We start from the raw sequence: 21,771 nt of genomic DNA, 5'->3' as shown, positions 1-21,771 counted from the left end.
AGAATGAATACTGAAGCACTTTTAAACTAAAAATCGATATAGTATTGAAAGAACTAGTTCATATTTGAATCAGATCTCAGGTTGTTATAGCAATAATAATGACAACATTGTTACTGCCTTTTGCTGGATTAACAACAAACCACACTCTTAGAATTGAATGTTGGATTAGTGCTATCTAATGTGCTGTATTCTGTAACATCTTCAGGTATCAGGAGTGCAGTGTACTATTTGCTGAAACATTTTATGTGGTCCTGCTACAGCATAGCCTCTTGCTCTTATTTCTCACTTGTCCAAGACTCAAGCTATCCAAGCAATTAACTATGTATTTTTAAACAGTCCTTTCTCTCTGTCCAGTAAAATAAGATTAAGTGTGTCTAGAAAGCATGCATTGCATGTATTTCCAGTTATGTGCCATAATAAATGTGTTATAGAGACTTTGTTCTTGCTGCAACAGATCAGCACAATACCTCTTTAAAAAGAAGAGGGGTGTCTGTGTGTTCATATAACCACAGCATTTAAATAATTTATTCTGAGTAGAGAGTTTACAGATATAATGATGCTTCCAAGGATGCTCCTACTGCTATCAGTCCAAACCATTGTGAAACTATTCAATTTCTTGCTTCCTAACTGATTTATTTATTTATTTATTTATTTATTTATTTATTTATTTATTTATTATTTTTAATTTTGGGGGAGGAGAAATACAGAAGAAATGTTGGGTTAAGCAAAATACTACTTTGTCTGGAAGCCCTGCAAAACTTTGAATGAGGCAAGGTAATTGCACAATAACAGCCTTCTCTAGAAGCAGCCTAGAATGAAATTTGATGAGCTATAATGTCATCGTTTTGTTCCCCTAGTCTCCTGTGTATGTGTGATACAGAGGAAATTTTGTTTGCATCAGCCACAAATCATTGAATTAATACATCACGAATAAAACACAATAGAACTCATAAAATTGTCTAACTAAAAATGATAAAAATTATTTATATCAGTCATATATCAAATATAAAATACTGCTAAGCAAAAAGAATTACTAAAAGGAAGTAAAATAAAAAAAAATTGAACTCAGGGCCCCACAGAGACTTTACTTTAATGGTGACTGTCAAAGTTTGCTGACTGCTGATCTATCTATCTCAGCCCACCTACAAATCAAATGAGGGTAGGGAGAGAGGTACTAATTTTGAGGCTTTTGGCATATCTGTATAAAGGGAGCAAAATGGTACATGACCAAGTTTTCAGTGCTATCTTCACATGGGCATATACCTAGCTACCAGTATGTTTCTCCCCAGGTGCTCATTTTAGCTCCCCTTTAGCCTCAGAGAAATTACTCTCTTTAAAGTTAGGTGGAAAAAGGTAACTTTTATTAAGCTGGGTGTTCCATAATATTTGGGGAGACTCAAGATATCAGTAGTTATGTTTTACATACTGATCTTAGCATAGGCTAGAATCAAATATAGACATGGTACTTCAATATTCTTACAAGTAAGTTTGTATATAAGTTATTACAGATGTATTTTCTAGAATGTGCACTGCTCCTAGTACAATTTGAAAGATGACTAGGGATTGCTATGTACGGATAGATAAATTTGAGAGAGGACTCTCAGATTGAAAGGTATAGAAACCTTATACAATTATTTTAAGAGAGAATCCATTTCTTACAACAATTTTCTTTCAATGTCTTAAGGCCAGCTTGATTTAAATGAAACTTTGTATGGATTTTAGGATTCTATGCAAAAAGGATTCAGTCAATGGAAAAATGGGAACCTTTGCCTAAAGATATTAGTATGTTCAAAGTTACTGAAACTGTCAAATTCATATTTCAGATTATGAACACACACGTGCTGCTTTTTTAGATCACTTGATAGTTCTAAATTGTTGGACTTTTCAGCTAGTCTTTATGAAAACAAACCACTTTAAAATAAATGAGAAACATAGACATTGTAGGAAATCACTATTTGAATTTGTGTCTTAAAACCCATGCTAAATTCATTACATCTTTACATTACTAGTTACTTACAAACTGTAGCTCATATTTATATTTTGTAGTTTGAAGAGTTCTTATTTTTCCTATTAGAGCTGCTTCTCCTACTTGAGTTACAGAAGTGTTATCCTCTGTTTTTGGGAATAAGATCTTGAATCATGTTGTCATATGGAATTGAGGTTTTACTTTAGATCCATTCTTTATGCAGTTATTCACATGTATGCAATGTACAGTAAAAATCATCTGTATTGAAATTAAATCTATTTTAAATGCATTAAATCTATTTTAAATGATCTTCTATGAACTCTGTAGGTCCTGCCCTAGAACTTGAAAAGGTTGCACCAGAGTCCATTGAGCCTGAACCTGAAGTACAGACGGCTTTCAATGAGGAAGCAAACACATCAACCTACTATCCCACTGCTGTTCCAGTAATGGACAAATACATTCTTGAGAACGGAAAGGTATTTTAAGAGACTACTTCATAAATATTTGTCAAGTGAAATTAAGGTAGATTTCATGTAACTTACATGAAGGGACTTCACAAATAGACATTTCTCCATTTGATACATTGGAGCCCTTTTTGGTATTTATGTGTTTGTTCATTAAAATATACCCCCTGGTCACACCCATGCTGAAAATGCATAGTTGGGAAAACTTAGAAACTGTTTCCTTTAGTTACATCTGGGCATGCCAAGAATTTTGAAAGTGGCTTTGAATTCCTGTGTGTTTACATCTTTCTCAGACTTTTTTCATCATAGGAGATCCTTTATGGTGCTATAAACCACTTGCTTGTGGAACAATGTGTTTCATGTGCTTTTATTCCATGGTAAATACATAGTTCATTAATTCAGCTTGATTCTAATATGTTATAGTCTTGTAATATTACAGACCAGTATGTTTCTATTTTTTCCAAGTAAGATTAGTTACTACTAACTAGATGCTCTATCCCAATTGTAAACTGACCATTATTTAATTTTACACTTCAGGTCCATCTTGGCAGTGGCATCTGGGTAGATGAGGAGAAATGGCACCAGCTGCAAGTAACGCAAGGAGATTCAAAGTATACGAAAAACTTAGCAGTTATGATCTGGGGAACAGATGTTCTCAAGAACAGAAGTGTTACAGGAGTTGCAACCAAAAAAAAGAAAGACGCCATTCCCAAACCACCTTTGTCACCTCACAAATTAAGCATTGTCAGAGGTAGGTTATTTCAAGCATGTAATATTCACTTCTCTAGAAATTGTCAGCTCAAATATAAATAGCAGCTTGATCCTGGATCTCAGTTATACAGGGGGATGGGAATATACAGTTGCTATGCAGGTAGGAAAGCTGCTATATCCAGTGCAAGCAGCCTGGAAAGGGAGCAGAAGACACATACAATCAGAAAATGCAAAAATAGCATAAACAGTAGGAACTTCACTGCTGCCCTTGTCACTGGAAACACTGCTGGTTCTCATAATCAGGATGAAAAAATGAGTTAGACCCTAGTGTCTTCGAGCTGAGTGTCTTCAGCATATTGATGCCAACACAGCCCATATCTCCAGATAACCCCTCCCAGTGGTTTCATGTAGAGCACAGGAGAAATAACAGAGCCTTGCAGTACTCCATGGCATACCTGCCATGGTGCAGAGTAATAATCTCCCAGTACCACTTTCTGGAATCAGTCAACCAGGTAGGACAAGTACATGGGAACACCTTATCAGAAGCTAGCCTACCTTAACTAGATGTTCTGCACACATTTTGGATAGCAACTGCGAGTAGCAGCAGCCAGCATACAAAATTGTCAGGGTTTATGGAAACTGTAGTCCAACTTGCTGAAGCCTACCAAGGTTCTGTTATGGCAACATGGACAGTGTAAGTTGTCAACTTGTGATGGACAACATGGACACTGTAAGTTGCCACCCTTCCATTGAAATCAGTGGGAGAGAAATCCTAGTGCTAGGTCCAGAACTGATCTAGCTCATTGATTATGGGAGCATGGCCATGGTCTGGAGGAGTATAGAATATGGTGCCACCCACAGTTTCTTCCCTTCAGTTGTTCTTCTGATGAATGTTCATCAGCAAAACTACAATACCCAGTATAGTAGTTTATTCGCATATCTGTTGTGGTGATATAATGCGCTTTAAAGGGCCTCAACCAACAGATCACAAGTATAGGAATGTGCCCTTAGCTAATCATTGAATGAAGTGAGACTTTTGGTATGAGTATTTTTTTCACAAAACCTGTACTATTCATGATAATTTCTACGTACATTAAAAAAAGAAAATCTATAATTTTTAGATTTAATTTCCATTTTTGAGAGAAAAATAGGCACCTTGATGAAGTTTAATAAATAAAAAGGAATTGCCTTACTTAAGCCACAATCTTGCAGTCTTCTGACATTCTTTGACTGGGAGGCCATAGTATAGTTTGAAGTCCCATCTCCAACCATGAAAATGCCTTCTAAGGTTGGAGTTGGGATCCCAACCTTGGAGGGACCCTTCCCACTTACAGCTGGGATGGGACTTTCTGCACTGGTTACCCCATGCAGTCTCAGTCTGCTTAGATAGTTGGGAAACCTTCTGGAACAGATTTTTGGACTGAGCAGAGGAATGCAAGTTGGAAGAGGAAATCCAGCCTGTGTGCAGGGATGTGGATGGTTTTTCAGCATTGATTTTTAGTGTTCCATTGCAGGATGGAAATGGGTAGTTCTTCTTAGAACTCCATTTTAGCCCTGTTTTTCAGATCATTCAAAACTCATTTTAATGTATAGTGTTACTTACCCCATTCCACTGTAATTTGTATCTCAAATCTTTAATACACTTTTTATTGTTCAATAGTTTTGCATTTCAACATGAGAGCTCATAAAATCTATAAGTGAAGTGGTTTTCACTTTTCATTTCTGGTTCTAAAATAGCTTCCTTAAAATCTACATCTTCAGAAGATGGCTAGGCTTTAATAGGGCTAATATGTCTTGTAGTTTAATAGTCCCAATTGCATACTTTATTTTAAGGAAGTTATTAAAAATATGCTACCCAAATATAGTAAAAATTGTCACTGAAAAATAACCTTTTATAAAGTTCTGGAAGGTGTCACTGCAAAGTCTGTAGAATAGTAATTGTCATAACTTTAGTATGGTACATTAACAGTGCAATAAAACTTGTTAATTAAATGAATCTCTGTGGTTTTCTAACATATAAAGCAATAAACAGCTGCTTAAGAAAAATGCTAGGTGAAGCTGAAGTTCTTTAAGCAGTTTAGAAGCCATTTAATAGTACAAGGTAGCATTTATAGTGGCTTATTTCACTATAGCAAAGGCAGTATATATCAAGTTACGACATATTTTGTGTTGAGTACTATGGACAGAAGAGCAGTGGAACATAACCCTGTAAGCTGCATCTCAGGAACCAGGTCACTGGTTGTTTCCTCCAGTGTTAGTATCAAATACTTAGTTTCAGGATCACCTCCTCTTTTCTTTTAAGAAGCTGTCATCAAGCCTTCTTAGCTTTGGATTCTAAGGGTAGCTGGGAAGGAAAAATAGTGCTTTCTACCTCATTTTACATAGGCACCTTTTTCAGATGGACTCTGTTGACTGATGTGGCCTCAGAAGTCTATCAGAGGAAAGACAGCAAAAGTTTGTTACAGAAATAAGATGCTGGAGTAGTTCACACATTTGTTCAGCAGTGGGTTGTAAGTTTCAGCTTCCATACCATATGCAATAATGTAAGTAAAGCTGGAAAAGAGACAGGGATGACTAGGAACCTTCAATTTAGAACAGGAGAAAACACTGAAGTAACAAAGTAGTAGATTTTCCCTGGAACTTGCTCATATGACCTTGGGTCTTTGATCACATGAGTTTGTCTGAGAAAGCAAGACTTCAGAAGTGGGAGGTATGAACATGTGTTAGTTCCCCTTTACTTTCAGTGGGATATACTCTTGGGAGAGTATAGCATTGGGCTTAAAAAAAGGAAAACCTATTAGACCTAGGATTGATTATCACCCCAAATATGTAGCCCACTTCAGAGTAAATAGTTTCTGATTTGAAACACGAGTCAGTCAGACATTTTGCACTGCAGCATTAAATCTTCACTCAAAATACCCTGGTGCATCATAAGTTTGTTCATGATCCATATGCACAAAAGTAGCTTTCTGGTCAAGATTCTGTACCTCAAATGCCCTATGTCTGTTTTTTCTGGCAACAAATTGCAACCCCCATTCTGTCTGTTCATTCTCCTATTATCTTTTTGAATCATGTCTTCTAAATTTAAATTTGCTGAGCTTTCATTCTAAATGCCATTTTTCTTCATTCCAGAATGTTTATATGACAGGATAGCACAAGAAACTGTGGATGAAACTGAAATTGCACAGAGACTCTCCAAAGTCAACAAGTACATTTGTGAAAAAATCATGGATATCAATAAATCATGTAAAAATGAAGAAAGGAGAGAAGCAAAATATAATTTGCAATAAATTTTGAATTTTTAATAAAGTGTTAGTGTTTTACTCTGGTGGTGGTGGTTTTGATTTCATGGTGTTCATGCTGATGGGCTAAACTGACCTTTTAGTATGAATTGTATTATGAAATACTGGCATATTTCAACAATTTTAAGACATTACCTTAAATTATCTTACAGCAGCAAAGCCCCTTTAATGGTAAACTAGGATCAAATTACCTAGTTTATCAAGGAAATGACATACCGATGTGAACAGTTCTGCAAGTCCTGGATCTAGTCCCATTCTGCTGAAGTCACTGGGATTATTTTTCAGGCTGTTTTTTAACAGTAGGCTCTGTGCAGTAAACCTATTTAATGCAGATGTACTTTGCAAACAGCTTTTAAAGGAGTTTATTTTCTTTCCTGAACTTCGTATTCCTAAAAGTCTCTAAAAATTCAGCATACTTGCGTATAATGTTTTCTCAGAAAATGAGCCGTTTTACTTTTTGGTATATTCCACTAAAGACAGTGTGACTGCTTCAGTGCACATATGACCCAGATTGTTGCTGGTATTTACTAGAACTCTGTTTGAGTTCAGATTTTAAAAGAAAGTAAGAGAGCAGCTTTTATTTGCTACATGGTATATTTGAGTTGTGGTTTCTGTTTAGTATGTATGTTACACTTACCCCTGGAGGCCATACAGTCTGATGGTATTTGTATTTCTTTGGAGAAGGAATAATGTAGTAAAAATAAACTTTAAGCAAGAAAAACGTGTAATAGAAAATGCTAAGATTATGGAGTACTGGCGGCTTCCCTTCTTTAAGTCAACTATGCAGCTAAATTAAAATACGCTTAAGCAGTAGGAACACTAGTTTCTAGGTAGTGTGTGCTCACCTCACTTGTCACTGACTGTTAATTCTACAAAATGTCTGCTGTGTTTTATTCTGTAAATGGACCAGTCAGGTTTCTCTGCAGGTTTGAGGGGGACCTGGCATGGCCGTCTCCTCCCTTCCCATGTCCTTTCAAGGTACTATGTGATGGGAGAGAAGAGGTGGTGATCATGCTACTGCATGATGGCAGATCCCAACAGAGAGGGAGTGCCCTCATAATTACTCGGACCTGCTGGACTCTTAATCTTCACTTTCTTTCCTAACATAGCACAAGTTGTAGTTGCTTTTTCTGTCTCTAGTTCCAGTCACTCAGCCTTGCAGAGTAGCACAGTTACTGCTGTCCAAAGTGGGGACTGCAGAAGTGGGAGTGGCCAGACAGCAGTGGCAGAGAAGTGCCATCACCTGCAGCATTTGGAACACCCTGGTCCACGCCCCCTGTTTCCACCTGCCTAGAGTAGTACAGGTGAAGGCACTTCTCCATTGCAGCCTGGGCACCTCATGGCTTCCATTATTATCCTTTTCCCCAGGGCCTTTGCCCTACCCTGCATGGTTTTATCTGTTTTGCTGAGTGCTTTTATGCTGTTGGATGTTGTTGGCTTTCTATCCATTCTTTAAAGAGGACAATGTGGGTTGCAGTGGGGCCCAATAGTCGTTCAACCATTCAGGGTTGATCCCGGGCCTTAAGACACAAGAGTGTGCATCTCTATGCAAAATAAGAACCCTCTGGAGAGCCTCTTTGGCTGATGGATGGTATATAAATAATAAATAGATTAATTGATAAATAAGCAGGCTTCATTGACTTAGGACAACTTCCAGGTAAGTGTATGCAGAGAATATACTACCCACAAAAAGACATATTGACCATCTATTTTCTAGTTACATGTACCTGGGCAATTCAAATGGTTTGATAACTAACATAGGCCTTCTTCATTTTCATTATGTATGTTCACAAAATTGTTTGAGAAACAACAATTTTGTGTTTCTTGTCTTCCATTTTTGTTAAGTCTGCAATCCAAAGTAAATTTGCTACAAAATAAGCTGAATTGAATACAACAGGGCATTTTTCTATAAGGGTAAGTACTGCAGTGTGCTCTAAGTGTGTTATTTATTTATTAAGGATGTATACCGCACTAATGGTCCTGTGGTTGGCAGCTGAGCCTTGTTCAGTTTACATTAATGCTTTTTATATGTTGAAGAATGCAAAGAGCAAGGGAATTTGTGGAATTTGTAGGGACTGATCCTAGTTTTGTATTCTGCTTTGTGAATCTAAAATAAATCAATTTCCTAGTTTAGATAAAACTGGTTTAAAAAAAGCCTGCAGTATAACGGCCAGGGCCATGTAATTAGGGAGCTTGAGGGCACAGCTTTCTTTCTAGGCTTAATAAACTATTATTTATGAAGCTAAGACTGACTTGGCCTATTGTTTTCTACAGCTCAAGCTGATGTTAGCATTTTCGTTTCTGTCCATAAGAAAATTGTATTATATGAATATGGTAAAATCTTATTAGTAAATTGCACTGAGCAACAACCCCTAGAAATAGAGCATAGAATTGCACCTTAACCAAAACTACTTTTACTGTTTTTATTTATTTGCAACATTTATATTCTTTGCATCTAAATGTTCCAGAGCAGCAAACAAGATAAAAAGAATAAATCAAAGAATAAAATGAAAGTTTTTTTCATTAAAAAAAAAAACCAGAATATTGTGACTGGTCAATCAAGGAGGCCTTCTTGGAATAAAGATGTTTTCAGGAGGTACTGAAAGTGACACAATTTTGCTGCCTGCCTGACCTCCAAAGGCTGAGATGAGGGTTAACAGACCCACTTTCACCAGTACGCAGTAGGCATGATTATTTGCTCAAGTGTGCTTGGTCATCTTCACTTTGAATCTTACACTATTTGTACTCCAGCCTGTTTTATTTACTGCAACTCTCCATTATATCAAGAAGCTAAGTGGACTGTACAGTGCCAGAGAAGGCATACATGTGACTCCTCCATAGTTAGACTAGGATTTCAGCTGGATCCTACAGTCGCCACTGAAAAATCCCCCAGAGCATTCAGAAATCTGTTGGATTCCATCAGTCTCATGGGATGGACCATCTGTATGAGTTACCACCTGTGCTGGGGGCAATTTACGCCATCAGCTCAAATCTCACCAGGAAATAGGATAAGCATGACAATGGGGTTATTTGGATCCCCTGTCCCAATGTTCAGAATACTCAGCTAACAGCTTGGAAGCAAGATGAGTTAAGAGTTTGCCCCACTGCATGTGTTGGGAGAAAGTCCCATGGTTGTCATAAATTCATGGTTGTTAAAGGTTGAGCAAGTGCTCTGAAGATCACTTCCACATGGAAATTGATCAGCCAAAGTCACTGTTCTGGGTTCATGCAACTCCATACTTCAGGCTACCTCTGCTAGGTCAGATGTTTGCTGGACAGCAGAGTAGGTGGTCCATCAGCAGCACCCCCAGCCAGTCACTGTGGCCCAACACCCAAGTGCAGCCCTTCAGTGGAGTGATTTCCTGGTGAGAGAGGTGCACAGTTTTGTAAACCATGGCAACTCCCCCTCTGCCACCACCTTCCGGCTTATATTGATGCTTCACTGAGTACTGAGATGGGCAGAGCTAATTCATGCTATTATGAGAGACATTTCATAAGTTTGGGTGTGCTCAGGTTTTTATACCAGTTACATATTTCTAAGAACTGTAGTTGAAAGTATAGCAGTTATTCCATTTTTAACATTTGCTTTTTGATTAAAATTGATTTTGCAAATGCAACTATAGTTTGAAGGTACTTACGGGAGGGCTAGAATGACTGGATTTTACACAAAATGTTCAAGCTTTACTGAAATGTATATAAGCCTCCTGAATTACTTGTGTTACCATTTTCTTAGCTTCGCTTCTTAGAAAAAAAAAAGTGCATGTCTTGTGAAAGCAGCTAGCACTCCACATCTGATCTCCATCAAACAAAACTATTAGTGTTAAGAGCAAGTGCACAATACAAATATTTATTCTGTTTATTTGAGTCACTGCCAAAATTCTGTAAGATGATTTCATTATAATTTTCATTTTTAAAAATGAGACATTAATGCTATGCATGTATGTATTTATTTCATTTATGTCCTGACTTTTTCTTTGCAAGGAACTCAATACAGCTTACATAATCTTTCTGCTCCTATCCATTTTGACAACAACCTTGTGAGGTAGGGTAGGTTGAGAGTTGGTGTGCTGCCCAAAGAACCCAGTGAGCTTCATGGCCAAGTGGGGATTAGTTCCTAGATCTCCTAAAGTCCCAATTTGACATTTTAACCACTAAGTCATGCTGGCTTAAAGATTGATGGATTCAGTCAGTGGAAAAATGGGAACCTTTGCCTCAAGATGTTAGTATATTCATAGCTACTGAAATTGCCATATTCATATTTCAGATTCTGATCACATACCTAGTGCCTTTTAGATCATTTGGTAATTCTAAAATATTTGTCACAACTGCATTTTCTTTAGAAGCTTTATATACCTTTTTGGCTAGCCTAAATGAAAACAAATCACTTTAGAATTCATGAGAAACATAGACTTGGTATCAGTATTTGAATGTGTGTTTTAAATCCGTGCTAAATCCATTTCATCTAACAAGCCATTACAATTAACAGTAGCAGAAAATGAGTCTATGAATTTATGACAGAGTATAGAGGCTTGAATGAGGGTCACCCAGGTGCCAAATACTAGATGGTGCTAGTTCTTCAAAAGTCTATATGGTTTCTCCTCTAGCTTGGACTTGACTTTAATGCATGTTCACCATAACTTGTTAAACCTTAATATAATTTAATCCTTCTGTCAGTTTTTACACCCACTGTTTAAGACATTGTGGATAAGTAGAAGTTCCTGTCCTCATTCTTACCTTCTGTTCTCATTCAGAATTCTATGGAATCATGAATTCTTCACATTAGCATGAGGAACATTTGGGGAAAATATTTTTGTGAGAAAAAAGAATGACTGGCTTCATTTGAATAAAATGATCATGTGAACATGTCTGAAAATAATAAATACAAACTAAAGGTGAGTGATGTGCCGCAGTGCTTAAAGAGGGAGACTAAAATTGGTGTATGATTTTTGAGGGAGGTCATGCTGGAGGAAATAATAGTATATGAAGCAGGGCTAGAACAAGTATTGAAATTAGGGAAGTTAAAAGTGATTACTAGCACATGCACAGTATCAGGTCAAATTGATTCCCATTTCAAATAGGCCAAACTGGTAATCAGACCTCCACCTACCTGCCTGTTCTGAAGGTGGAGTTGAATGAGGTGGTGCTGGACAGAAGAGAGGGCAAGGAAGAGTCACCATGTTCTCCTTTTTCTACTATGACCAGAGGGTGGACTAGAACTAGCCTCACAGTCCCTATCCAGAAATGAGGTAAGGTGGGTCCTTCTGTTTAGGGGAAGGCCCTTGGCCCCACATAAGTCTCTACATGCCAAGGACAAATGTCACATTCTGGGAATCAAGCCAGCAGTTGGTTTATTTGAAGTGTGTTGTTTTTATGATCCTGGCTTAGTCCCTTGCCTTCCACCACTTCTGTCTGTCTGTCTGTCTGTCTGTCTGTCTGTTATATACCTATCATCTATCTTTCATCGATTATATCCTTTGTGGAGGGCTGGTGTGGAAGCAGCAGAGAAGGAAAGACTAGGGTTGACTAAGCATTCCAGTGAAACAAAAACTCCATTATGGCTTTTCAAATGTTCACCATATCAGTAGCCTAACTAATTTTTGCCATGAGTAAGTACTTCTGCTTCATGTCAAATCCTGCCTATTCTATCCTTCTCCACCATTTTATGCAGTTTAGAATAAGCCATGTAGTTACAGCTTGGGTATGTGATCAAAGTAGAATAGTTGCTCTGTTTTGTTTGCAGATTGTTTGAGCCAAAGGTCTGGTTCTGTTAAAGTTGAGGGAAGGTACCTTTCCTATATTCTGATTATCATTAGCATCTGTTTCCTTTCTTGTTTCCTGGAGGTGGGAACCATTATTGCTGCAGAAATGTTCTCACATACAGTAATTAAGCATTGTTTTCTCTAATTTTAATATTCATAACATGATCCATAAATAAAGAGCTTCAGACACACATTGCTGTGGTGGGGGTGGGGGAGGGTGGCTGTAAGAGCTGGCGAAAAGGCTTTCTCTTCATTCTTTTATAAGAAAATGTGCTGATACGTATTGGTACAGAACATCCAGACGGGCTACTTTCTCCCTCATATATGACATATCTCTCAGCAGAATTTTAAACACAATCTTACCAGAAACATTTTTTTCAATAGTCTGGTTGAATAAAATGCTAAGATTCTACATGTAAATACCCCTGCAAGAAATTCAGAAGATTACTTTGTGCTGAAATATAAGGAATTTTTATCTTAATAAAAGTGAGCTCTACCTAATCGGGTTGCATTTGTGATTGACTAGTTTACAGATACAGCCTCCTGAAGAAATTTATCTTTGCTCTGTGATAAATTTGTGGTGTACCTGAGCATTCAACATGCTGGCATTTGCACAATGAACTTAATGTAGAATTTTATTTTTGGTGTATCTTAGTTTTTCTCCTGTATAATAATGACTAACATTAGAGAAAAATTGGCCCCAAATGGCATTTTTTCATAAGCAATGATGTTTATATGTGTTTGTCATTAGATATGGTTCCATGTGATTTTAGGCTTCCCATTTGTAAATGGTAATATAAGATGCTTCCTTATAGATTGAAGTGCCTGATCCTATCTAATTTTGAAGCTAAGCAGGGTTGGGCCAAGTGGAAACCTGGATGGGTGGCTTGAGTCTTGCACTGAACAAGCAGTTGGACCTGATGGCCTGCATCCAACTGTATGATTCTATGCCATATGCTTTAATTCAGGGGTACCTCACATGCGATTCCTGGTGACCTTTCAGCATTGTCCATCGTTGATCATTAAGGTGTCAGTCTTTATATTTTTAACTACTACAGTCCGTGAGAAGTCTGTATTATGTGTTTAAGTGAGCATTAAAATCCCTTTCATACCAACAGACAAACTTAGCAATGGAGGAACTATTTCCTGCAGATGATGGTGTTCCCATAATATTGGAAAGAGGCAAATCTGGTTTGTTTTGTTTAGTTGCTAAGTCATATTTGACCCTTCATGACAATCCAATTTAGCTTCCTTTTAATGAAAGAAACTGACATCATGGCCCAATCTGACCCATACAATAGTCTGATCTTTCTCAGGTCCTTTCTCCCTGGCCTGTAGAAAGAAATTATGTTATCTCTGATAGGAAAAAAGGAAATGGGGATTTGACTACCCATTTGATATATGAGCACCAGGGCAAGGAGGTGCCTGATTCAGCCAGGACTTGGCAAGGACCTTCCTGTGCTGCTTGCTCACCAACTAGGATGTGTCCTCGGCACAGGAGGACAAGGAGGATCAAGGTGGCTTGAGGACTTTAAGGACAAGGGCCTTAGCCCATGATGGCATCCTATGCACAGGCTTGGTCTGGGGGAAACTCTGCCTCCTAGAGTTTCAAATTGACTCCAGACTAGTCTAATATTCAGTAGACTCAAATTAAGTCCCCTACTCTAAAACAACATCAACAGGTCTGCAAATGTGTTTAATGTTAACTTTTATTTCATAATCTAATTCATTTATTAACTATTCATGCACGATTTCCCACATTTTATAAAACAAATCAGCTCATAAATGTGGACAAAAACAAAAATAAGAATCTATACAGAAAAGAAAAACAATGTAATAGAATCAGCTCCAAACTCTACTGTTAGGCATAATCTATTAAGGGCACCAAAAAACACACAAAATTTGAAGCACTCTCCAGATTGCTTCATCAGGCAATTTGTTACACTAAGCAGTATCAGAAGAAGCAAAGAGGGAAAATGGATTTTTACTTGAGAGAAAAGGTGGCGGGTGGAGGGGGGTAACAGGTATATATTATGGGGAAAGGGGTTTGCCATACAGTTTATAGTTTGGGGGCTTTGCTGTTGTTTAATTTATTATTGATTTATTTTAAATTTCTTGTATATCATCTGATTATTATAAAATCTCAAGATGGCTTACATAGAAAACAAAAAAATATAAATATATATAAAAAACGTATTACAGCCATATTATAGTTAAAAATGCCTTAGTGTAGTGCCCACGCTTACTACAACTAATTAAATATATTGTGGATTTAAATAAAAAGGTTTTGGCCTGGCACCAAAATGCAAAGCGTCAGGGCCAGGTGCACCTCTCTGGGGAGCGAGTTCCATAATCAGGGTGCTAAACAAGAGAAGGCCCTTCTGCTTGTAACTGCCCTCCTGTCTTTCAAGGAGAGCTTTCAGAAGAGGGCCTTTGAAGATGATGTTATGGTAATAACCAGATAACCAGGCCCTAAACCGTTTAGGGCTTTATGTGTTGTTATTAATACCTTAAATCAGGCCCGGACGTCAATCAGTAGCCAGTGTAGCTTATATAGGACCAGTGTGATGTGTTCTCATCCACCAGTCCCTGTCAGCAGTCTGGCAGCTCTGTTCTGAAGCAATTTCAATGTCCAGATCATCTTCAAGGGTATCCCCACTTGGAGTGCATTACAATAGTCCAAGCAAGAGGTTACCAGTGCATGAGTTACTGTTGCAAGGAGCTGTCTGTCCAAGTAAGGACACAGCTGAAGTACCAGCCTCAGCTGAAGGAAAGCACTCCTTGCCACAGATGCCACCTGGAATTCCATGGATAGCTTTGGGGCAAGGAGTACTCCCAAGCTGTGTACTCTGCCCTGTAGGGGGAGTGGCAAATATCCAAGACAGGGCAAATATCAGTTATCTGAACAGCTGGCCCACCTAACCATCTTACCTGGATGGAGTCTCGATTTATTGGCCCTCATCCAGCCCATCACACCAGTCAGACACCTTTTTAGAGCAGTCACTGACTTACCTGGATAGGATGGAAATGAGAGGTAGAGTTGGGTGTCATCAGCGTTCTGATGACTCCTTAGCCCACACCTCCAGATGGCCTCTCCCAGCAGTTTCATGTAGATATTGAACAGCATAGGGGATAAAATGGAATCCTGCAGAACCCCGTGGCGTTACTGCCATGGCGTGCCACAGAGCCACAATCCCCCAGCAACACCATCTGGAATTGGCCAACCAAGTAGGAGAGAAACCACTGCAGAGCAGTGCGTCCAACCCCCAACCTGGATTTATCAAAGTCTGCATGCTCAGTGAATGGACCCCAACCAAGCAAAGATGACCATTCATTTAGTTGCAACCATGCTAACTTGAATTTGATGTGTTATCTTCCAGCAATAAGAACACCCCTACACATTGCCAAACTATTGAAGAAATGAGGGAGAGAAATATATTGATATATTAATTCAGAGATTCAAAGTATTTATAAACAGTAAGAATTTATGGAATGATGCAGAACATCTTAGAACCAAAATTGGAATTGCTGTTTTAAAGCATCCTGCATACTTTATTTCTGAAACAGAAATTGTTAGATATATAGATTTTGATGTGAGCATAACCACTACAGTAATGCACCCTGGTAAATGAAATGTGTGGAAATCATTATTGCACTGAATGAATGAACAAAGAGGAAATGTCATGAAAAATAGATTCACTTTGGCATGCCTTTGATTTTCATAGTCTTTAAGTGATGAAATCTTAACATCAATCACATAGACTTTATTGATACCATTTTTTCATCATAATGGCACAGTGAAATTTGGAACAATAATTCACAGAATGTAGAGGCAATAAAAATGTTACAAAGAGCAATTATTGCATACTTCATGCTCAGTAGCTAATTTTTAAATTTTACCCTCTCTGATAGTTCAAATGACTCTTCCCCTCAGGCTTTCCAATAGGAAAAAAAATGACATGTATTTTACAATTGAAACAATTATTCAATAGGAAATGCACAAAGCTGGTCACTTATTTCATACATAGATGTTTTGCTTTAAACAAGAGTAGGATAACACCTAATTTGGGGCCTTCCAGGTCAGAGGACCCAGCTCTACCCCTATCACCTGGCTCAACAGAACTGCCATCTTCCCAACATCACAGAAGTCTCAAACTGCAAGTCAGGTGAAGGCCTTCTCACTGCAGAATCAGCTCCTCTAAGAAATAGCTCTAATCACACACTACAACTTACATAAGATTGCAGTGAGTTTTAGCTCCCCAGTGAGACAACATACTTGTGTGGGAGAAGACAGTTTCATCCCAACTGATCGTATGTAGTGCTGTCCTACCATGATCTCATCTGCCATCTTATTTTAAAGGGTTTGCCTTGACTTTCCTTGCTGTAAATTGATTTTTGGCCGAACCTTACTTATTTAATCTGTCCTTGTCTGCTGTGACCTGATTTTACCTACTTTGTTCCAATGTCTGTTGGCTTGATATCGCTTTTTCAGATGTTACCAGCTTCCTCTGTGAGTCTCAGGTCCCCACAACACAGGATACACATAATAAAAGCAGTATAAAACAGGCAACAGGATTAAAATTGCATGTAAGAAGCTCAGGAAAATGGAACAGTCTTTGGCACTGGAAGTAAATGAAAGCAGGCAGCAGACAAATTTCTTTAAGGGCAGGAAGAGCATTACATAGCTGGGATATTACAATTGAGCAGGCCTTCTCTCTTGGATGGCAAGGTGCCCACTGGAGACCCTTCACTCAATGTTGGGATAAATATACTTAAAAGTGTGTGTGTGTGTGTGTGTGTGTGTGTGTGTGTGTGTGTGTGTAGAAAGAAAGAAAGGCGAAAGAAAGGCATCAGCTACCTTGATCCTAAGCTGTGAGACGATTTCTTTAAATGTTTTGATTTGCAAAGTAACAAAATCCAAAAAGGAGAGGAGGGGGATCTATGAAAGGAAGAAAGAAAAAGACAGAAAGACAGAGAGAAATATGAAAGCAGATCTATTCACAATAATCATTCACAAAAAGAAAACAAAAGATTTGACATTTCTATTTCAAATATATAATTTAATATAAACAGACCATAAATCTAAATAAGCATCCAAATGAAAGTGATGCCTGTAGGATATATGTTCAAATATAGCAAGAGCAGTAAAATTTTCAACACATTGGATATTTATTCCTCCAAGCTTTAAATGTGGGTCTCTATGCAACTATAAGGATTCTCAAAACCAAATTTTGCTGTCCATCTGCTCAATCCCACATCACAGGAATGTAATTTAAAAGCAAATGAACACCTGCAATTATCACAGATTTTTCAAGAACAAAGCGTATGCGGGCAATGGCAATGGCTTCTAACCATTTCCAACCGTTGCGGAGGCCTATACTGTGAGGATTTTAAAAGTCAAAGATTAGTGCTTTGAAGTAGGCCTGAAACTAAACTGGGAGCCAGGGCTCTTGGCACAACACAGGTGCATAATCTCATCACAATGACCAGTCCCAGTTAGTTCAGAATATGGCTGCAAGCTTCCTAATTGCAGTGTCTGGGTAGTGTTCAAAGGCAACCCAAGATAAAGTATATGCCAGTAATCAAAGATGGGCTGAGGCCAGTGTAGCAATGTTCAGGTAAGATCTCAGTTGGCTTGCCAGCCTAAGCTGGTCAAAGGAACTCAATTCCACAGAAGTATCTTGTTCTTCCAAAGGCAAAGACGATTTGTAGAAAACCTCCAAACTGCAGACCTGTTCCTTTAGTGGAACTGCAGCCCTATCAAGAGGGGACAAATACTGTTTCCTTGGGCAAATGAGCCACCTGTTCACAGTACAGCTTTCTTCTCTTCATGAAGCCTCATCACACTGGTCCTCATCCAATTCGTTAGCATGACTGAGCATTGAAACAGTCCTTTTGTTTCTTCACCCAAATGTGATGAAAAGTAGAAAAAGAGCCAAGTGTTCCCAGTATATTGATGACACCTCAACCTGTCTGACTGGATTAACTCATTCAATAGTTTCATGTTCATGTTAAGTAGCATGGGGGACAGAACTACATCCCTGTGGGGCCCAGTAGCATAAATGCTGGGGAGCTGCAGAGTAGTGCCTACTGAAACTCTTTTTGGCATTGGCAGTTCAGGAGAAATGGGACCCACTGCAATACCTCTACTTCATTTCTTGGTCAACCCATTCAGAAGGATGCCGCAGCAGTTGAGAGCAGATGAGATAAAAAGAGAGCCAGTGTGGCGTAGTGGTTAAGAGCGTGGGACTGGGACTCAGGTGATCTGGGTTCTAGTCCCCGCTCAGCCATGGAGCCCACTGGGTGATTTTGGGCCAGTCACAGACTCTCAACCCAACCTACCACACAGGGTTGTTGTTGTGGGGATAAGATGGAGGAGGAGAATGATGGAAGCTGCCTTGAGCCCTTTGTAGGAAAAAGGCAGGATATAAATCGAAAAATAAATAAATAAAACAACCAAGACAACTTTCTCCCAGCACATATGATTCAACTCCACTCTTTGGAATGGATCTACAAATTAGTATTCTCCAAAAGTGCCTGGAGCTGTCTGAAGTCCTGTCAGAACCCAACATTCATTCTTCATTAAGAGATCCAGCAGCTACAATGAAGATCAATTGTGGATTTAATGTAAAAAGTTATATTTGATCCTGAATCCTATTTTGATTAGCAGGAAGTAACAGATTGTTTGCTAGATAGCAGTTATCTATAATGCAAATACTGAGGCTTAGTTCCTGCAGAAAGTTACTGTAAAAAAAAAGAAAAAGAACAAACATAAAACCCAAGTAGACTGAACACTTTTGAAATTCATAACTAGCTGAACATAAAACACAAAAATAGTAGCAAAAGATGCTGTACGCAGCAATAAAAATGCTTTAAATATTAAAAGCTATAGACTGATTAAAACAGGAAGTTAAGATTATCCACTGGCAGTCTTTATAAAAAGGAAGAATTCCACAAGGTTCCATAAGTTTGTTAGTGAGGAAGTGAGATGGGCTTCTGAGAAGGAAATTTGAGGGCTCAGGCACCCCTCCTGAAAGGCCCTTAGCCCCACAAAACTTACTCCCATGATTTGGCACATGGCCTCACTTCTGTATTGAAGGTCTGGAAGTATAGAAAAGAATCAGTGATGCCTGGATCATATTGTGAGATTTCCTCAGAAGAGAATTATACATAAAACGACCTTACATAAATCCATCAATTGGATAGGTAAAGATAAAGGTTTCCCCTTGACATTAAGTCCAGTCATGCCTGACTCTAGGGGGCAGTGCTCATCTCCGTTTCCTGGCCGAGGGAGCCAGCGTTTGTCCTCAGACAGTCTCCATGGTCATGTGGCCAGCATGGCTAAACACCGAAGTGCATGGAACACTGTCACCTTCCCACCAAAGTGGTACCTTTTTAGCTAATTGCATTTGCATGCTTTTGAACTGCAAGGTTGGCAGGAGCTGGGATGGAGCAACAGGAACTCACCCCGTTGTGCATATTCAAACCAGCAACCTTTCACTCCACCAGCCCAGCAGCCCAGCGCCACCTGCATCCCTCTATCAATTGGATAGACTAATGCATTATTATATAGCTACAGCACCTCTACCTAGGTAGACAAAGGTATGGGGGAAATTTACCTTCAAAGCTGTATTAGCTAAATGTGCAGAGATACATATGACTTAAAGATTATAAAACATGTATTTAATGCTATCCAGAATAGCAAAGTTTGATAAATCTCCCCTGACTCGTATTGGAGAGGCTGAAGGGTTACACCCACATGTGGTGGGACTGTAAACATATTTCTGGACAGAAATGCTTCAAGAAATATCTTCCATAATGGTGAAAAACAGTGGTAAAAAGTATCAGATCTGGCATTATGGTCACAAATACTGTTAATATAAAGCAAACAGAGTTTCTTTTACCAGCAGTACATGTGATAGCCACACATGTACACATTTGGCGGGATGCAAAAAGCCTAAATATCAGAAGGTGGCATAATATTGTATGGAAAATAACATTTTCAGAAAAACTTACTCAGCATTTGTGTGTATCAAGAGGGAAAAAGACACACACACACACATGGTACAAAATGGCAGTGGCTTATTTTACATACAAACAGAATAACAGCACCAACTCAGGCTTCAACTGCTTTTAATAGCCTATAGTTGGAAAGATATATACTTAATGGAAATAGTACGGTGGTAAAACAACAAGTCAATTACACTGTCGTAATGAACTGTAAGTAACCAAAGTTAAGGGAAACTGAAAATAAATGCATCCATAAATAGGATTGGGAACTGAAGCTAAAGAAAGAAACAGGTTCATATAGGAGAAGGAACAGATTAAGCTGGTGCTAGACAATTCAGGGATTCAAAGGTCATTAGCAGGGCCCTTCTTTTGTACCCAGAAAGAAGTTGGAAGCAATTTGTAGTTACAGTTTCCAAATACTCAGCAAGGGCTCTCAGCCAGTCTCCAGGTAATCTATCTGGTAATCTTTCTGGATCATGATAGCTTCCCTGGCATGGGAAGGAAAGGCAAGAGCGTTGGCTGTTATTAATATTGGACCCCCAAAGCATGAATCACCTTCCCCAGTGGTTTCATGGAAATGTTACATGGCATGGGAACAAACTAGGACTCGAAGGAAATTACAGACAACAGCCAAGGCATTGAACAAGTGCCTGCATCACTGTCTGCTCAGTCCAGTTTCCAAGAACATCTGAATATCTTTGTGCCCTCCATCCTACCCCTTCAGGCTTGCCTAGAATGAAGCAATGGCCAATGATATTGCAAGACCTGGCAAGTACAGCAGAACTAACAGGAAGTTATTCTCCCTGGCTGGTTCCTGGGGAAAGACCCAACCAAGGCAACTACACCTAAAGATTGAACAGGATAGTGCCAGAATTGCTGCAGGGCATGTGGTACTATTGTACACCAGTGGTAGGCAAGCTTTAGGCTTACAAGATCAGCAGTGTTCTTCACTGCAGAATGCCAAGGTCCAATAGGGGGAGCCACATGTAAAATCATGCTCTGGGAAGAGGGAGACAGAATGGATAAATAAGGTGTCTCTGAACAAGACTCACTTTTCTCCGGTTATTTTAACAATGGATTTTAATGGCTATCTGCTTTTAAAATTTACCCCATGTTGTTTTTAGTTTAAATTGTTTCATTTAATGTCTATATTCTATTTTAATTTGATATATTAACTTTGTATTGGGATTGTATTGTTGTTACGTTATGATTATGTTGCTTTAATGTCATTGATTTTAGAATAGTGTGTTATTTTATATTGTGAGTTGTGAGATATGTGCTATTTTAGTGGCATATAGAGCCAGTAAATAAAGAAATGATGGCTGAGTCCTGCATGCAGGTCAAAGCTAGAGCAAGCTTTCCAGTTAAGCTCTTAGGAGGGCAGTTCATTGGACACATGATGCAGCCACCTTGCTGTGAAACTAAGCAAGTTTGCCACTGGTTAGTGCCTGGATGAGTGAGCCCCCAGGAAACCCATGTATGCTATCTTAGAAGAAAGGCGAGGATTTAATGTGCTATGATAAAAATAAATAGAGCTAATCCTCAGTATATCATGTACA

The 21,771-nt window shown here is 38.7% G+C and overlaps 2 protein-coding genes across 4 annotated transcripts in view; both read left to right on the top strand.

The window, feature by feature from the left end:
• BEND5 (BEN domain containing 5) overlaps positions 1-6,464 on the top strand; it is a 37,258-nt gene extending 30,794 nt beyond the window's left edge. For all 3 annotated transcript variants that reach the window (XM_044430231.1, XM_044430232.1, XM_044430233.1), the window contains 3 exons: positions 2,294-2,442; positions 2,968-3,181; positions 6,274-6,464. In XM_044430231.1, the coding sequence (XP_044286166.1) occupies positions 2,294-2,442; positions 2,968-3,181; positions 6,274-6,431 (521 nt within the window). In that variant the 3' untranslated portion in view covers positions 6,432-6,464. The remainder of the gene's footprint in view (positions 1-2,293; positions 2,443-2,967; positions 3,182-6,273) is intronic.
• The window catches only part of AGBL4 (AGBL carboxypeptidase 4), a 933,972-nt gene that overhangs the window by 538,644 nt on the left and 373,557 nt on the right, over positions 1-21,771 (top strand). The gene's annotated exons all lie outside the window — the stretch shown is intronic.

The sequence above is a fragment of the Varanus komodoensis genome, unplaced genomic scaffold (genome assembly GCF_004798865.1).
Source record: "Varanus komodoensis strain SLA01 unplaced genomic scaffold, ASM479886v1 scaffold20_1, whole genome shotgun sequence".
Taxonomy (NCBI): domain Eukaryota; kingdom Metazoa; phylum Chordata; class Lepidosauria; order Squamata; family Varanidae; genus Varanus; species Varanus komodoensis.
The sequence above is the reverse complement of the archived record's forward strand: the minus strand, read 5'-3'. Positions and strand labels throughout refer to the sequence as shown.